The sequence below is a fragment of the Grampus griseus genome (genome assembly GCF_964374135.1).
Source record: "Grampus griseus genome assembly, chromosome: 3".
NCBI lineage: Eukaryota > Metazoa > Chordata > Mammalia > Artiodactyla > Delphinidae > Grampus > Grampus griseus.
Window position 1 is genome coordinate 38,152,829 of NC_139019.1, and position 19,424 is coordinate 38,172,252.

A 19,424-nucleotide genomic window follows, 5' to 3' on the forward strand; every position below is an offset into this window, starting at 1 on the left:
ATTTTAGTGAAAAGGGATGGAAGCTGAGTGTATAGAAAATGACTTTTCTTATGCCACCCAGCTCAAAGCTGGAACTTGATCCTGTTTGTTTGGCCCTAATCACAGCAGTCTTCCTAATTGGCGTTAGACATGGGAATGTATTAAGGCTTCACTTTGGATTTAAACATTGATTCGGATGAAAAATGAAACCAAGTGCTGTTGGTTGAGATGGTAAGCTATTGAGAATTAACCCAATTTAGTACTGAGTATAATCTCTGGCAAGGTCCCAGGTTCTGTCACATAGTACTGCCAGATAAAGGGTTGCCTTGATCATCAGTGATTTCATTTCTGCAAGTACAGTTCCATTGTAGAAGGGAATGAATTGTGGGAAAAGAAATTCACACGGGATCATGATGTATATTTCCCCCAGCTTGTCTGAGGCTCCACTGGCCTGGTTATTTTATCTTCTAAGTTTTGGCATTTGATTCAGGGCCCAAAGCTGGGCTCTTGGCTGGGGTTCAACATCTGCCATTTGTTTTTCCTTCTCCTTTCCAATAGGCACCTCCTCACTGATATTTGCTCATTATTTTATTACTTAATTCAATGTCTCTCCTCTTCAGTCTATCCTAAATGTTTCCAATCACAGTAATTTTTTCAAGACACTTATTTTGTCTTAAACTTCTATTATGCTTCACAGTCTGATTTCACTTATATAATACTCTTGAAATGACAGAATTACAGAGGTGGAGAATTAATTAGTGGCTGCCTGGGTTTAAGAATGCTGGGGTGAAGGGAGACAGCCTTGACCCTGAAGACGGCAGCATGAGGGAACTCTCCGAGTGATCAGATAGTTCTGTATCTGGATCAGATAGTTCTGTATCTGGATTTCTGTATCACTCTCCGAGTGATAGGCACACGAAGCAAATGTGAACAAATGACATAGATAGAACTGCACCCAGATTTTACACTAATGTTGATTTCCTGCTTTTGATGTTGTGCTGTAGGAAGAGAAGATATAATCAGTGGGGGAAACTTGGTGAAGATCCATGAGACCTCTCTGCACTGTCCGTGTAACTTCGTGTGAATCTATAATTATTAAGAAAGAAAGGACTGTTGTGCTTTAAAATATTCAAGTTCCTTTGTCTAGCATATTCATTATGTTTCATATTCTTTGCTTCCCTCTGAATTAATCGTTCAGTTATCTCCTGATTTGTTTCCTACCTAAATCTTATTTGGCATTAACACAGTGTTTGGCTTCTACCAGGTTACCAAGAAATGCTTCTTGAATTAATTGAGCAATTAAATATGCTTTCTGAAAGAACAGTATATCAGTACTTGGTCTCATTACTAACCATCTTTCTTTCCTACTCTTTTCTTTATTTAGTCTTTCTTGTCTCTGCCTAATCTCTTTCCAAGGACTAAGCAACATGCCAGGGATTTGGCGGGTGGAGTCTGGAGACTTGGGCTTGCCTGGGAGGGTTGCATCGCCTGTGGCCACAGTCACAAAGCCCAGTCACAAATTCTAAAAGGCAGTGGCTTCTTGAGGACTTACGACTTAGTGTCATAGGACAAGATGAGCCAGGAAACCCAGGATATAAACTACTGAACCCTGATCATCCATCCATTCAAATTTATTAAGACTAGTTTTACAGACCAGTATATGACTTATCTTGGTGAATATTGCATCCATGTGTACCTGAAAAGAAAAAGATATTCTTTTGAATATCTTTTGTGGTTGTAGTTTTCAGTGAAAATCTAGTTTAGATCACCTGTGTCTTTTAATGAGTTTTTTTTGGGGGGGGGTTGGTTCTGTCAGTTTCTCATACTATGACTGTGGAGTTGTCTGTTATTCCCTTTAATTCTGTCAGGTTTTGTCTCATGGTTTTTGAAGCTGTGTTGTTAGGTACATGCACATTCATGATTATTGTGCCTTCATCCTGATGAATTGACCCGTTTATATTATGAATGATCTCTTTGTATCTTTGTCTTGAGGTCTTTGTTAAACACTTCAGTCTTCTTATGCTTACCTTTGCATGGTATATCTTTTCCATATAAAAATTTTCAAACTACCTGTGTCTTTTTATTTAATGTGGATCTCTTAAAGACAGCATAGAGTTGGATCTAGCTTTTTTTAATCCATCTGTCCACCTTTGCCTTTTATTCAATGTGTTTATTAGTCCATTAGCATTTAAGGCAATTCTTGCTATGGTAGGATTCAGGCACCATTTATTATTTTGTTTTCTATTTGTCCCTTGTTTTTTGTTCCTCTGTTCCTGCTTTCTTTTGGATTAAAGGTTCCAAAATGCTTTTAGAATTCCATTTATTATTGTTTTTAATCTTATTTTGTGCTTGCTTTAGGAATTACAATATATATTCGAAGTTTTCTTAGAGTTATTATTTAGGGTTAGTATTATACCATTTCCCATAAGATTAAGGACCTTGGAACTGTATGTGACCGTTTAACCCCTCCCTGACATTATGCTGTAACTGTCATGTGTACTACATTTACATATGTTATAAATCACACTATGAAGTGTTAGAATTTTTACTTTAAACAGCTATGTATATTTTAAAAACATTAGGAGAAAAATAGTCTTTTATGTTTACAATTTTTGGTGCTCTTCATTCCTTCTGGGTATTTGAATTTCTGATATCATTCAGCTTGAAGAACTTCATTTGGGATTTCTTGTACTTTAGGTCTGCTGGGACATGTTTCCACAATTTCCTCGTATCTGAAAGCTTCTTTATTTGCCTTCATTCTTGACAGATGTATAGTTTGGATAAAGAATTCTGGTTTCATAGTTGTTTGTTTACCCCCCTGTTCCCCTCCCGCCCCAGCTCTTTACTGTTCAACTGTCCTGTGTCCTCCATAGTTTCTTATGAAAACTTAACACTGATTCTTGTTTCCCTATATGTAATGTGCCATTTTTTTCTCTTCTTTAAATTTTTTTTCTTTATATTTGGTTTTCAGCAGTTTGACTATGTGTACCTAGAACTAATTTTCTTTGCACTTATCCCGTTTGGGATTTTCTGAGCTTCTTCAATCTATACATCTATGTCGTTCACCCAAATTAGGAGATTTTCAGCTTTTTTTCCCCTGCATTATTCTCTCTCTTTTCACCTTCTAAAACTCTAATTATATAAAATATTTGCTGTTTTGCTAGTGTCCCACAAGACCCTGATGATGTCTTTGTTTCTTCTTGAGATTGGATTTTCCTTTACATCCTTAACCATACTTATTAACTGTTTTAACATCATTGAGGGCTAATCCCAACACTTGGGTTAAATTTTCTCTCGAATGTTGGTTCAAGGTTCCTGTTTGTTCATGTCAAGTAATTTGGACTGTTTTCACTTTGTGAATGATGCGTTACATAGGCTCTGTATTCTGTACGTTTCTTCAAAGAGAATTGATATTTTTTTGGTCTTAACGGGCAGTTACTTTGGCTGAACTCGAACTCAAGTTTGACTTCTCTGTGACAGGTGGCAGCTCCACTGACCCATCCAAAAAGCTAATATTGAATATGTGCTGTGCGTCATGCTCATGTGTTTACCATAGGTAATTGTGCTGAAAATACAAATAGACATGGACCGTAACCTCAGGAGACTTGCAATCTACTTGACACAGAGAGGAGAGTAAACAAAGTATGACAAATCCCCATATGTCCTATGAGATAGGTACATAGAGACAGTGGAGTTAACTGAAAAAGGAGTTGTTAAAAATGATTTTTGAAACAACTCAATCCTTCTGAGAACAGGAGGTAGTTTATTTATTATATATAGTAATGATGAAAGATCGGCTGATGAATAGCTATTAGTTACACTGTCATAATTTTGTTAGTTCTTTGAAGAAAAGGAAGTGTTTCAAAAGCACAGCATATTGTGAGGAAGCAATATTAAAAATAAATGTTTAAATTTATAAATGTTTAAATTCTTGAGTGCCATACTAAACAGGAGAAATACTTCTCTTCTGGTAAGAAAAGATGATTTGATAAAACCTGAGCAGACAATGCACATGATCATAAATTACTGAATGTTAGACATTGCTGAGATAAAAGACCTAGCTATACTAAAAAAAGTATCACAAAAGATATATATTACTATGTCATATATCTTAAAAATCTGTAAGTTTCCTGTGTCAAATATCAAAGACGTTTTCTAATCCATTTTGGTATCTATACTTTTATCTATATAAAGTAATGGGTAACACGGGGTTGGTTGTCATTGTGTAAAAGCATGTTTGCCTTAGCAGTAACTTGAGCCTTTCTTTTCTCTCTCTCTCTCTTTTTTTTCCCTGTTTTAACAGTGTATCCTATTCAGTACATGTATCTGAAGATTACCCAGGTATGTTTTTCTTTTTCTTTTTATTACAAATATTCATGCCATGATTCTTTGAATAGTTTTTTCTTCTGGAGATGTAAAATATATATAAATATATCTAGGGGTGAAGGGTTGTCAGGGAAAGACAATATAAAAGAATTCTGTTGATTGCCTGTGAGTTACATGTCTCACCCTGAGACACAGTACAGAATCAAAATAGTTCTCCCGTGAAACTACTTTCCTTGAGTCAATATGATAGCTTCATCCTGTATATTTACCTCATTACAATTAAAATGAAGATTCTCTAAACTGGTTTAGTTGTTGGCTTTCATACTCTAAAAATAATGGGTAGGAGTAACAGCTAAAATAGTAGCTAAAAATAATAGTAATATTTGAAAATAATAGGCCTTTCTTAATTTCTCTAAATTTATATACAGTTGAACACATCTCACGACAACTCTCTGAGGTTGTTACTATAATATCCTCATTTTACAGATGAATGATGACACTACTAGTAAGAGGAAGAACTGCAATTTGAACCCAATAGTCCAGAGCCCGTGGACCATACTGCTAGACTGTACTAGGCTTCTTGCATATGCACAGCTGTCCTCACTGTGTGTCCTGAAATAGATTACTAGATCCACACACATTTGTCCATAGAAAACTGAATATAAGGTCACTACAGATCTATTTTTCTATTGATCAAACCAGTATCTTTCTTCTAGGCCATGTTCAGTCTTACTTTCTAGACTCACTGTAATCTCACCAGAGCCCAGGATGTGTATGCCAGTATTTAAGTCATGATAATTTGGACTTTATCTTTAGTGTTTTTCTCACTCATGATGTCTGTAATTTTATCTTGAGTAAGAGCACGAGCACTGTAGACTTAGTGTAGATCAAATATGACTTGATTAGTTTACCCCAAAGAAAAAAGTATAATGCAAGAATCTATTTTTTATCATATTCTGTGGCAAAGATTAGAAAATTTTAACTGCCTGTGTTTCATATATATATTTTTTACTCCAGCATTCTTACTTAATAAAATCTGATGGTTACCAAGCTAACTGTTCTGATCTGTCATAAATTGAAACCACAATTCCAATTCCTATTCAAATCTAGCCATTTTATTCACTTACTGTGCATGATTGGGACCATAATTTTCTGTATAAAATGAGTAGATTGCTATAAGTAACTTTGATTACGTATACTTTGAGTATTTTTTAAAAAATAATTAGTTAATAATGTGGTATGAGGATATTGTAAAATATTTTTTTAGCCTTTAAGCAAGTATTTCCAGTGGCAATTTGCATTATGCATTTAACCTTTTTGTAAGATCAAATGTTACATTTTAAAATAATTTTCACATATCATAAGTTCCCTTACAGTTGTTTTGCTATGATCTCCATATGTCTTAAGCATAGCATTCTATAAAACTATTGTGCAATTTTACAAGGAGAGTTATTCATCATTAAAAATATGCCTATTTTTAATAGTATAAAAAGTATTCTAGGCAGATATTATTGGAAGAACCAAGACATGAAATGTATAAAGAAAAAAAATTTCTTAGCTGGTTTTGCAATCAGCCCTCTCCCTTATTATGATATAGTATGTTTTTGATGTTTTGAATTTTGCTTAAATGTATTAGGAAAATAAAAGCCCCACTATTTATTGTAAATATTATGATTATTATGCTTCTCATCTGAGGCAGCTCCTAGAGATGTCAGCCAAGAGAGATGCAGGACATTTAAGTCAGGGTGATAGAAATAATGCCACAAATGAAAAGCCCCCTGAAGACAGTAAGTGAATTATTCTGTAGCGCAAGAAATATGGTAGATGCCTTTAATAAACCAAGTGAACCAAATGTTTAGCTCCCTCTTGTGGTCAAGAAGTATTACTCTGGTTTATCTCGCCACACGGGAGCCCCACTGGAACTACAGTATACAAAAATTGAAATTAAAACATAAAGTATTGGTTATCATTTGTGCTTTTTAAAATTGAGTTTACATCACGGAGCAAGTTCATAGTGAATTGGCAATATAATTTAATTTATAAAAAAGAAGTGTAAATAAAACACAGAGATGGAGAGAGAGATTAGTGCATTTGGGGAGAGAATTTTGAATTGGTTGATGCCACGTATTTTCTTATGCATGATTGAATGGATTCTAAATACCAGTTTGTGTATAGACAGGACAAGTGCTATCATGACGTTTTATACTTGAAGAAATGTGCTGAGGGAAGTTAACTATTCCCCAAGGATGTGTAGTGGTGGTAACCAAGTCTATAATTCAGTTCTGATTCCTCTCACTTCTGCGGAAGAAGTAGTAGTAGTATTTTTATGGAGCGTTCTTCAAAGTGAATACTGCTATGATAATGTTTTCCCCATTATTAAATTTTAATCCATAGTTATTTGTACTAGGAGTTCAGTTAATACGCTTGATTTCTCATATAGATAATATTATATAAAAATGATATGTTTGCTCTTCCTTTCCAGTATTCATACCTGTATTTTTTTCTCCTCTTGTACTGGCTAGAACTTCCAGAATGACTTTTAATAATAGATAGGAAAATTGGCAGCTTTGTTCCTTTTCTCAAAATTAGTGAGCTTGCTTCTAGTCGCTTTCAGAAGAGCAAGTATCATTGCTTTTCTCATTTACTAAGCTTTTTTTTTTTTTGAGAATGCGTATTAAGTCTTTATCGAATTCTTGTTTGGCATCTAATGAGGTATCGTGTATGTTTTCTCCTTTGAATAGAAGGTGACAAGATATATTAGCAGATATCTTAAGGCTGCTCTATAAGAACTACGTGTATTTTGTCATGTACTCTGTTATTAAAAACTTCAAATTGATGACGGAATTAAACTGTTCTTTGGCATTTGATAGAACTTGCTAGCAAATCTATCTGAGCCTATATCTTTTTTCTTTTTTTTTTTTTTTTGCGGTACGCGGGCCTCCCACTGTTGTGGCCTCTCCCGTTGCGGAGCACAGGCTCCGGACGCACAGGCTCAGCGGCCATGGCTCACGGGCCTAGCTGCTCCGCGGCATGTGGGATCTTCCCGGACCGGGGCACGAACCCTTGTCTCCTGCATCGGCAGGCAGACGCTCCACCACTGCGCCACCAGGGAAGCCCTGAACCTGGTATCTTTTTAGGGATGGTTCTAGAGCAGTTGTCATATATTTCTGCCATGATTGATGAATCTGTTCTTTGTTTCTATTTCTTAGTCATTTTTTAACATGTGTTCTTCTTGAAAGCCCACTATGTTGGAGGAATGTCCAAATTTTTGAGCAAAAAGTGTTTTTAATAGTATTCAGTCTGTAAGTCTAAAAATCTTCTGCATCTCTGTGTATTTCTCCTTTCTCATTTCTGTTATTTTATATTTATTCTTGTCCTTTTCTCCCCTTGCTTTTTCTTCCAAAAAGTTTGTCTATTTTAAAAATTATTTCAAACAAATGCTCTCTTTTATGTTGCTTTTAATTTCTAAATGCAGTAATCTTGATAGTACTTTTATTAATTCCTTCTGCTAATGTTCCTTAGGATTTTTTCCCTACTTTTTCTAGATAATACGGTTCAGTGCTTATCTCATCATCTAAGTTTGAAAATACAGTATGGACTTTTTTTTGCCCTATGAACATGTATTAGCATAATCCTCCAAATTCAGGGTTATGCCATCCTATTTATTCCTTAGCAGATTTGCCATTTTATAGTTTTAATCTATTAAGTTACCTGTGCCATCTATTGGAACTCATTTCATAGTTTGTTTTTGTGAAAATTAAAATTGAGAGGATCTTCAGTTTTAGGTACATATAATAACGTATATAAATGAAATACTAAAGATATATTGGCTATTCAAATAAAATGAAGAAATAAAGCAGCCTTCTAGTTTACCTGTGGAGTTTCTACTGTAGACAATTTTCTGTTTTTTAAAGGTAGGTATATTACAAATCACAGATAATTGACTCTGTTGTGACCAGCAGAATTCTTTCTCATCAGTTACCACCTTTAGTTGGGAGGCTTACCTACTGGAGGGTATGAATTCTCTCATTTCTCTTACATGTTTTACAAGATACTGCAATTGTTGAGTGACAATATTCTGATATAAAAAAACATAGCAAAGCATTGATGTTTGGATTCAGACAGTTTTACCACTTACTATGCTATGTGTAATTACTTTAGTTACTTAAATAATTTGGGTGAATTAATTTTTCTGAGCCTTGGTTTCCTCATCTTTAAAATAGGGATAATAATTGGCTTGGTGGTTGACATGAATATCATATGTAGGGGAAATATGCAGATTGTATTATAAAACCAGTATAGTTATTATTTATAATTATTTCTATTAAGTTACATAGTAATGAATAATGGAATGCTGGCTTAAATTAGAAATAGAATAAAAGCAATAATTTAAGAGATGCGTTTCCGTAGCTCTCTACTCACCTCTCCCTTGTCCACAGAAGTTCCAGTAATGCTTGCATAGTCTGGTAGGGAAGGGAAGAGAAAATATTTATACTGTTAACAGCCTTTAACAAGAATCTACATGTTCTCTACAAAACATACATGTTAAAGAACCTAATTGTCCCCGGAAGCTTTCAGAAAAAGAAATTGCCAGCCTTAGACTCAAGTGGGAGACTCTTCCCGTGAAGGAATTTGAGTTTGAAAGCATCCTGTTCTGTCACTGGCTCATTCTGTTACCTTAAATGCATTCTTTATCCTTTTTGCGTCCTACTTTCCTATGTCTAAACAAAGACAATGTATTATTACAGATATCAGAATAGGTTGAGGAAGATTTAGAAATAATTAGTTAAACAACAACAAAAGAAAACATAGAATCAATTCAGACAGCTGGGACGCTCCTCAAAGATCATCAGCAAACCTCTTCATTTTATAACCAAGCAGACAGTGGCTTAGAGTTAAAGGGATCAACAGCTAATTGGTAGCAGAGTCTAGATTTGAAGTGCTTTGTCTGCTCTTACATTTCTGTTCTTGACTTGAATACACCTCTGTGATCTGGCCTGTTGTATCATAATGGTTATTTAATGGATACTGTCATGCAAACTGAAAACATTTTGGTTTGGGTAAATTAAGCCAAAAGCAGAAATGAAAAGTGTTCTAATGCTTAAATACTAATCACACTACAGACTGGTAGAAAATCTCTTAGAAAATGATATGTTGAATGCCTAATTCTGTCTTTCGGTGTTATGCAACAATTATTTACTAAGTTATATTGGCACCTCACTGCCTTCCAGTGTCAACACTTTGTGTGAGCCATTTGGTCCTTTAAATTGAGTTATTCATTTCCCTGTTTTCTTAAACAGAAAGTTCTAATTTATTTGCCTCTCGATGCTTTAGTACAATCCTCCTCATTCCATGACACTGAGATATTCCATGATATGGAGTCCACTGTCCAGATCTTTCTGGATCTTTCCTTCGAGTTGGTGGTCAGCATTGCTTCCATTGCTCTTTTTCTTCTCAAGTTTGCGTCAAGGAATCCATTGTACATAGGGAAAACCGAACTATGCACAATGAATCAGTAAGGCTCTGAATGAGGGTTTAAGAGGTTTAAAAATGGACTGAACCCTCTGAATGAGGGCTAAGAAATTTAAAAACTCTGTTTTAACAGAGCAGCTGTTGATCCTCACCTGAAGGTATGAGTTTACCGACCCCAGATAAGCAGTCAAAGGCTCACCTAATATGATGAGACAGTAATTAAAAAGTTATATTAAATCTGTTTCTTAATCCAGGTCTCACCTGATAAACACAAAAATCCTCACACCCTCCTAGATGCTACTTGAAAAGGAAATAAGGCAAAATTTGTAATTAGAACAAATCAAAATAATGGGGCAAACCTGTTTTGTTTCAAGTCTAATCCACCCGCATCTCCTCTCAGATTCCTGAATAACTTAAAGCCTTTGACTTTGAGAGTCTTTTGTGACTACGTTGTGAATACATATCACTGTCACTACTCAAGGTCTAAAAACAGTACAGATGTTTCTTTGGAAATAAAGTAATGACTTAGCTATCTATCAGTTAAAAATCATGTTCTTATTGTACTGACACAATATTATGAAAACTGGGCTCAAGATCTTTTATCATGTGTTCGGTAAGTCATCTGAACACTCATTTCTCCTAGCAGAAATTGATACAGGCTTCTGTTGTTGGTTAGGTCTATTTTAGACTTTTATTTTTTATATATATATATTTACATATTTATACATCATTGATGAGTGTATTATAGGACCATTATTTAAAAATTGGTTAAATATTTGTTGAATAGCTGTGTCACAGATGCCCTGTAACCATCAATGAGCAAAAAAAATAACAGTCGTGTGTCATATTACCATATACTTGATACCGATATTGGGAAGGATGCTCTTCAATGAGTTGAGGCAACCAGTTGCATCCAAATGATCCATTACTGCATGGGATGTTAGAGATGTGTTTGGATAGTCTCTATCCAAAGTCCATATTTGTCTAGGAGATGCAAACATCTTTAAAGAAGCTATTTACAATTAATTCGCACATAAACCTGCAATTGACTTCATTTTTTTTCTGAGATTAATCAGAACAGTAGTGTGTGCCTTATGAGTGTTGGAAGCGATGTGGCTATACCTTAATTTTTTTTAATAAAGGTTGTACTTTTTCAAGTTACTATGCCTTTAGTTGTCTATATTTCTTTTGCAGATAATACATATGTGTCAAGTTCAGAAAATGATGAAGATGTATTAGTTACTACAGAGCCAATTCCAGTCATTTTTCATCGAATAGCAACAGGTAATAGGAAAACACTATTTTCTTAAATTCCAGGTTAATATTTTCTTGATTATAGGTAGCTTTGTGTTTTGGTTTCTTGTAACCCATATAGTATTTATCTTTGGCATCTATAAATCTGGTTTTCCATACAGATTTTCTATTTAAAGTCATTAATTTGTTTTTCAACAGTTTTAAAAATGCATAAATTAGTACTTTTAAAAAGTTCCATTTAAATGCCTTATGCAGATATTTGCTTTTGTGAAAATATTTTCATTCATAATGATACTGCCAGACAAACTGAATATTTAAAACACATACTGAAGGCAATGTAGATCCCATGAAATACATAGTGAGAACTGAAGGAATTTGTACTGTGGCCACTTCAGTTTGAGCACATTTTTATGGGCAATGAAAAATCAGAATAGTTTGTATGTAATATAATTCTCCAACATAATATAATTTCAAAATATCCCTTAATTTCTCTTGCAAAAGAAAGAATCATCTATGGGGTGTTTTTATACTGAAACTTATAAATATTTGGTAAATAGTATACTGAAAACTAAAATGATTCTTTAATTATAACTTTCAGAATTAAGAAAGACAAATGACATTAACTGTTGCTTATCCATAAAATCCAAATTACAGAAGGAAAATGGGGAGGTATGTAAATTACATTTTATGTTTTATTATATTTCTTCAAACAGTATAGATATATTTGAAATTTACTGTGTATTTGTAGTTAATATCATCATTATTTAGGTTAAAATTGCATATAGTGAATGAAGTACACGCTCCTGGCTTAGGGACTTATGTATGGGAAAGATGGTGACCTAAAATTAGCTACCTTTCAAGTAATAGAAAGAACATCTGGTTTAAATCTAAATAAAGTGCATACAAAACCTAACTTGTTCTCTGTGTTTTCATCAAATAATGTAGTTGATTGAAGAGCGCTTATGTAACATATTTAGAATAACCGTATGTTATTCTAAACTGTATGTTTAGATTAACTGTATGTGGTATACATAGTTTTGATCAGACCCTTAAAATTTCATCTGTAAAAGATGATCTTCCTAGCTAAAGGAGCACAGAGCTTGGGTATAGTCTTATTATTTTTGGCCAGTGTTAAAACAACAACAACAAACTTATCCCCTTTCCTCACCTTCAAGAAATTTACTTCAATCTGTAAGTAAATACGGGGACATTAAACAAACAAAATGAATGTGGTGGGACCCGACAATTCTTTGGTTTTAAAACTATGCACTGAATGCAACCCTGCCTTCCCCTCAGTGTTGTACCATTCATAGTGCTCTTCAGTAGCCAAACTGAGAATCACTGATTTAGCATTATTGCTGCTAAAACCAAAAACTGTTTGTATTTTATAAAACCCAAATTCCCTTTTCTAGGTTTTTTGTTTGCCTTAGTAATTTGAAATTTGATCTAGAAATTTAAGGATAATTACAAAACATTGAATTAATAGATTCCTGTGTCTAAAAGCAGCTACCTTTCTCTTAATTATTTTAAAAGGGTCAGGGATAGGAATAGTTACTTTAGATGAATTTTTGTTGTTTGTACTTTAGACACATAACAGATACGGTTCAGTTAATTAGAAACTCAAACTTCAAGCATATTTAATTAAATATTCTTTTGAAATCTGAAATCTAAAATTATTTCTACAAAGTTCTCTTCATAATGTGATTTGTATTTATTTTCATAATTTGAGTTTTATATTATTAGATTCAAAGTGGCTTTTCTTTCATACCATTATGTGGTGTTGGCAGTGGAAGTGAGAACAGTCTGGGATAAATAACGCTGAGGAATTTTTTAATAAAAAATTGAATCAGTGTGAGCTGCTCAGATGTTTTATCAGAACAAACCCAAAATTGTAATTGATTGATGTAGCTTTTTATGTACATCAAATATTAAATTGTACAACTCAAGACCAGTGAAACGTACATAGAGCTTAATGCACCCACAAAATTCTCTTACTACCTTTTTGTTTTTGGTTTGTACTGCACCAACAATTCTTTTATTTAAAATCCATGTGGTATGCATAAGACCTACCTATTATGGGCACTTGTTACTTTAGTTTCAGAAGGAGGAAAACTAGTTTGACCATTAAAATTGCCTTCTTACTATTATTTTAAGGAGTCAAGACAAAATAGTACGGTGGAAGAAGATTCTGAAGGAGATAATGATTCTGAAGAATTTTATTATGGAGGACAGGTAAGCACACCAGCTCCTCCAAATAGCGACTCTCAAAGGTAGCAGTAGCCATATACGTTCTAGTGGAAATCTGTGCTTGTCATCTAAAAGACCTGTGTGTTGTTCAGGGTTCTGTAACTAACAAGGAAATTCCTATAATTTGTCTGTCGCTCATTTTCTATATATTTTCAGAAATTAAGGTTACTTTTGCAGTTATTTGACTGTAATCATTTATTTACATTGAAGTTGTCTTAACTTCATTACAGATGTTTTGCAGACAGCATCTTATTATGCTTTTAACTTTTACATTTATTAAGCATATTGTGCTCAGTCAATATTTTGAAATGGTGACACTAATAAAAGCATGAATTGTTAGTTTTAAATAGAAGGTGATTAACCTTTATAAAAACTGATGGGCCCTAATTATCGAGCATCCTCATTATTTGTATTCATTATCTTCCTTTTCCTTCTATACTAAAGTGTTTGTTGAAAAATTGTTGTGAAGAAACATCATAATTTATATATATGAAAATAGCATAGCCACATATGCATATATATGAAAGAATTCATTATATTTTTCCAGAATAATGTTAAAATTTTAAACTGAGCATTTGATTTTAGGATATGGCTATATAAGTTGTCTTGTTCTGTTTCTGTAAACTTCTTGATCCAATATGCTCTGTAACTTGGATAGTTTAAGGGAAAGGTAATATGTTAAAGAGATGCTTTAAAGCCAGTTATTATTATGTAAAGAATGCAAGTCAATTTATTCATTCAGAATCAGAAATTAGTAATCTGTCAATCAAGTGTATGCAAGGCAGTAGAGGTATGGACGGACATAAATAAAACTAGATTTCCTCTCTCCAGAATGCCTTACTAGGAATGGGGTACTTTTCCTAATGATTCTTTAACCAATATAACACTCTAACATTCTGCAAAATAATTCTTCCAGTTTCGATTTTTGTTTACACTGCTAATTCTTACGGGGGAAGTAAATGTTTTTTTCAGTCTAGAAGTTTTTCAGATTATCTGCCACTTCACTCCTTTTAACATTGGCATTGTCTTCATATCAAAGTAGTCAAATATTACTTTTTAAGCATAATAAATTATACTAGATGTATGTGAGCGTAAGACCTTTAGTGAATATATTGCTGAACTGTCTATACTTTTTTTTTTTTTGCGATACGCGGGCCTCTCACCGCTGCGGCCCCTCCCGCTGCGGGGTAACAGGCTCCGGACGCACAGGCTCAGCGGCCATGGCCCACGGGCGCAGCCGCTCCGCAGCATGCGGGATCATCCCGGACCGGGGCACGAGCCCGCGTCCCCCGCATCGGCAGGCGGAATCCCAACCACTGCGCCCCCAGGGAAGCCCTGAACTGTCTATACTTTTTTCATGAAGGCGACAGAGAAAATGCCCATGGCAGAACTACAGGGTCGCCTGTCCAAGAGATTGTTTGTATTTTGATTTTTTTGATTCTCTTTACCCTAAGTCATTTCTAAATTATCCCTTTTCATCAGGTGAACTATGACGGGGAGCTGCACAAGCACCCCCAACTCGAAGCTGATTTGTCGGCAGTGAGAGAGATATATGGGCCACATGCAGTTTCTCTCAGGTAAATAAATACCTTCGGTGAATACAACTTAAAATTATTTGGAAAGTCACTGGAATTTTCTGTTGGAGTTAAGTGGAAATATCCTTGGGCTTAATTATATTTGAAAGTATATGAGAGTCTATTATGTTTCTACTTACACAAAATGGCATATTTATGGTTATGATTTTTTTGTGTGTACACATGGTTTAAGATTACATTGATTTCATTAAAGAAATTAGTTATTTTTGGAGAGTTAGTCTGATAAAATATCAGTCTTGAGTGGCATCATAATCAATTCCTGTAACAGATTTGGCCAGCTGAGCCCATGTTGTTATCATAAATTAAGGACATATTTGTGTGAACAATAAAAGTCAATAATGCATAACCACTGGTATCCAAATCACATTGTGATATGTAATCTGGCCCCTAAGAAAAGAAAGGAAAAAAAGACATAAGTTTGTGCAATGTGTGTTTGAATGATAATTATTTTTTTTTGTTGCAGTTACTTAATATATTATTTGGTGATAAATTTCCAGGCCATTTTCTATTACTTTAATCATTCAGAAGACCCCCACCATCCCTATTTAGACTTTCTTTTCTCTCCTTAATTTAAGAAAAACCTTTTTCTGCCATCATACTTGTTTCCTTCCATGAGTCAGATCTGATGTTTCAGATTTTTGTTATCTTCCTAAAGGGTGGTCTCCAAGTCTCCAGACTCCTCTCACAGCCTGACCTCAGTTCCAGCCTCATCCACCCAAACCAGGATTGTTTCTGTTCTCAAAACGTGCTATATTTCCCCTTGACTTTGTCCATTTGCCCAAGCAGTGCTTCCCTCTCAAACCCGGTTGCTCTCTTTTTTCAAGCCCCAGTCTAAAGGTCAGCTTTTCTTTGAGCCTTCCTTGAATCTCTGATGCAGACTGGTTATTCTGCCATATGCACTCCCATCACATTTGGCTCTTAATCTCATTTATTAGTCTCTTCATGTCTTGTTGTTATGGGTTTACTTCTCCCCCTCTAGACTCTGAATTCTGTGAGTGCTGGGGCAGCACACTTTTTTGTTATTTGCCTTTATTTTGTTGGTTTGGTTTTCAATCCTGCTTGTACTCCAGTACTTAGCCTAGCACAGGGCACATATGAAATATAAGCTGGGGGCTTCTTGACTGTTTTCAGTGGAACGTCTGTGAAAAATGTTCGTATTATCTGGTTATATTCTTTTCAGTGAACATATGCAGATTTTGAGAGAGCAAACGAATAATTAAGGGAGTATAACACAGCTGTAATTTATAATTGCTAACTGTTTCATTTTACCTGCAGAAACTTACAACCACCTGTGGCCTAAATAAGCCGGGATCGTACACCCGGACCCTCTCCCTCCTGCTCATGGAGGGATATTAGGCTACAACTGAGTGAGGGTGATTGGGATTATACTTGGAAAAGCAAATCTTTGCAATTTCCAAAGTTTTGGCGAATTAGCTGTGATCATTTCACAATTGATCTATGCTCTGGCTCCAGGATAAGGAATATGGAGATTCCATAAGTATTATAGAATGAATAAAGGAAGAAGGCAACAGGGACTATCAATAAATTGTCCAGGGATTCCCTGGCGGTCCAGTGGTTAAGACTCTGCGCTCTCACTGCCGAGAACCTGGGTTCGATCCCTGGTAGGGGAACTAAGATCCCACAAGCTGTGTGGCTCGGCCTAAATAAATAAATAAATTGTCCAAAACAATGACTAATTTTTTTAACTTTAGTCAAACTTTGGTTGAAAGCTTAAAACTTTAATCGCAATAGTTTAACCCTCTCCCCCATGAAAGAAAAACGTCTGTATATGATTAATTCAATACAACATAGAATTTAGCTGCTTTTCATTTGAAATATGTATTTTTGTTTAGAGAATCACTTTACCACACATTGATTGCTTTTATAAAGTTTTTTTACATATATTTTCATGCTATCTAGGCCTCAATCATATCATATATATGTATATATATATGAATATTTTTGTTTCTTCAGCAAGCATTTGATAATTTCTTATATTACTATCATAAGGTAAATACTTATAATTTCTATTAGTATCTTCCATTATTAATAAAATATTGATAATTTATGGACTGTTGAAATTAGATAAATATCTGGAATTTCATTCAAGTGAAGTATCTAAAGTCATAAATGGTTTTGATTATTTTCCCCTTGCCTCTTTCACTTACAAGTTTTGGTCCAATTTAACTCTCAATGAATGCAAGCCATGTTCTTGCCTGCTCTAGATTTCCTCTAACTACAGAGGATGTTTCCAGAATAAATAACCTCCCAGAGGCCTCATGATATAAAGGGAAATCACAGCAGGACTAGTGTGATTTACTTAAAATAAATAAGAATGAATTTACTGTCTGGTCTCGAATACTGTGGCTTGGACATATGGGAGAAAGGAGTAGTTAGGCCTAAGATCTTGGAGTCACCTTCTTTGCAAAGTTTTAAGTCTATTGAAAACAGACTGTTCTAATTAGCTGTTCTTTTACTTAATTGAGTTTCATAAGGACTTAATGGAGTTTGAAGAGCAAAAGTACCTCAGTATGCATAACATGCTATTTGCTGTCATTTTTTTTAATGTGACATCTAATGAGAAAGGCAGCTAACCACATCTAAGTTCTCTTTAAGAGAAGAAAATAACAGAGATTGCCTCAATTGAGGCAAAACTCTCTTTTAGTAGGTTGAGGGAGGCTATAGAAAAAGTGACCGATGATAAATTTATTACTTAAGTAGGTAATTTTAGCTTTACCTGGCCAAATCATTCAAAAGCAGCCTTCTGGCTGGGTTGAACTGTACTTGGAAACACTGATGACAATTGTGATTCACAGGCTCTTGTGCAGAAAGTGAGTTAGGTCTCTGGGGGAGCATGGTTAACCCCCTGATCAGTCTGCATGTGTCTCATCTTGAACCATGCAACAAAATGAGGTTATTTTACGTTTTTATTATAAATTTACTCCTATAGTCATGTATTCATTTAAAAAATGATCAGTGCTATTGAAAACAATTTGAGATTAATATTTTTAGAAAGCAGGGAATTACAAATCACAAAATTCTCACTTGGTTGGGAATGAAATGATTCTGATAATTTGCTGATGATGTTTCAAACTTTTACCCCAAATAAAATATCCTTTGCTTTATGATCATCCATCATCCATTTAAAGAACTGAAGGCAGCTGAGTAATATTCTAATCTTTGTATTGTGGCTAATGTTAAAGTAGGTTGGAAGATTGCAAGATTTTGACTATTCGTTTTGATCACTTTTTGTGGTCGGATGATTGTAATTTTGGAGTTGATGTTTTGGAGGACAGGGCATGCAGAGGATTTTTTTAAGGTTTGAGGAAGCTATACCACTGTATTCAGGCTCAACACCCAAACATATATCTCATGGAAAAGAGAGAGAGAGAGAGAACGAGAGAGAGAGCGAGAGAGAGAGAGAGAGAGAGAGAGAGAGTGAGAGAGAGAGAGAGAGAGAGAGAGAGAGGGAGAGAGAGAGAGAGAAAGAGAGAGAAAGAAAGAAAAGGAAAGAAAAAGCCACATAAGTCAGGGTGGACCACTTTAATTTCTCTGGATTTCCATTAGTAGTGGGCCAGTAGGACTGCTTAACAAATCTCTGGTTCTCCTCTTCTGGCAGATGGCAGGATTGTATTTCCCTATCTCTCTTTTTTTTTTTTTAATTTATTTATTTATTTATTTTTTCGCTGCGTTGGGTCTTCATTGATGTGCGTGGGCTTTTGCGGTGAGCAGGGACTACTCTTCATTGCGGTGTGCGGGCTTCTCCTTGCGGTGGCTTCTTTTGTTGCAGAGCACGGGCTCTAGGTGCGCGGACTTTGGTAGTTGTGGCACGCAGGCTCAGTAGTTGTGGCGCACGGGCTCTAGAGCGCAAGCTCAGCAGCTGTGGCTTTGCACGGGCTTAGTTGCTCCGTAGCATGTGGGATCTTCCTGGACCAGGGCTCAAACCCATGTCCCCTGCATTGGCAGGAGGATTCTTAACCACTGCACCACCACCAGGGAAGTCCCGTCCCTACATCTTATAATATCAGCAGTGGACACACAACTAGTGTTGGCCAGTGAAATGTGAGCCGAAGTGCTAGTGTGTGAGTTCCCACATCTTCAGTACTCCACCACTCTGGGCCCCTTGACGACTACAATGAATAGCATTCTTTCTAGTCCTCTGATTCCATAGTAAGCAGGTAGTGTGAGTGAGATATAAATCCTTTTTTTGTGTGTTAAACCAGTGAGACTTTGAGGATGTTTGTTACTACAGCATAACTTAACCTACACCGAAGTATGTCATTCGTCAAAAGATCTTGGGTTGGATGTTTGTAATGTCCTTTGCAGCATACTGATTCTCCCGCTTCTGCCTCTGGAGCCCATGGAAAAGCAGTCTGAACTGAAAACCAGGGGAAAGTGATGGCAGGAGGCACACAGAAGAAAGAAACAAACAGGAGACTATTTTTCAAAACCACTGGCATAAAATCTAGATGCAGGCTTCACAATGTGAGATCCCAGACAGTCACCTCTTCTTCCAATGCCTGTGCTTTCCTCAAGCAAAACCAAGGACTT

The 19,424-nt window shown here is 35.4% G+C and overlaps 1 protein-coding gene across 3 annotated transcripts in view; it reads left to right on the plus strand.

The window, feature by feature from the left end:
• The window catches only part of PARP8 (poly(ADP-ribose) polymerase family member 8), a gene marked incomplete at its 5' end in the record, with an annotated part of 178,276 nt that overhangs the window by 91,063 nt on the left and 67,789 nt on the right, over positions 1 to 19,424 (plus strand). For all 3 annotated transcript variants that reach the window (XM_082651621.1, XM_082651623.1, XM_082651622.1), the window contains 5 exons: positions 4,283 to 4,320; positions 10,972 to 11,061; positions 11,630 to 11,700; positions 13,186 to 13,263; positions 14,761 to 14,855. In XM_082651621.1, the coding sequence (XP_082507747.1) occupies positions 4,283 to 4,320; positions 10,972 to 11,061; positions 11,630 to 11,700; positions 13,186 to 13,263; positions 14,761 to 14,855 (372 nt within the window). The remainder of the gene's footprint in view (positions 1 to 4,282; positions 4,321 to 10,971; positions 11,062 to 11,629; positions 11,701 to 13,185; positions 13,264 to 14,760; positions 14,856 to 19,424) is intronic.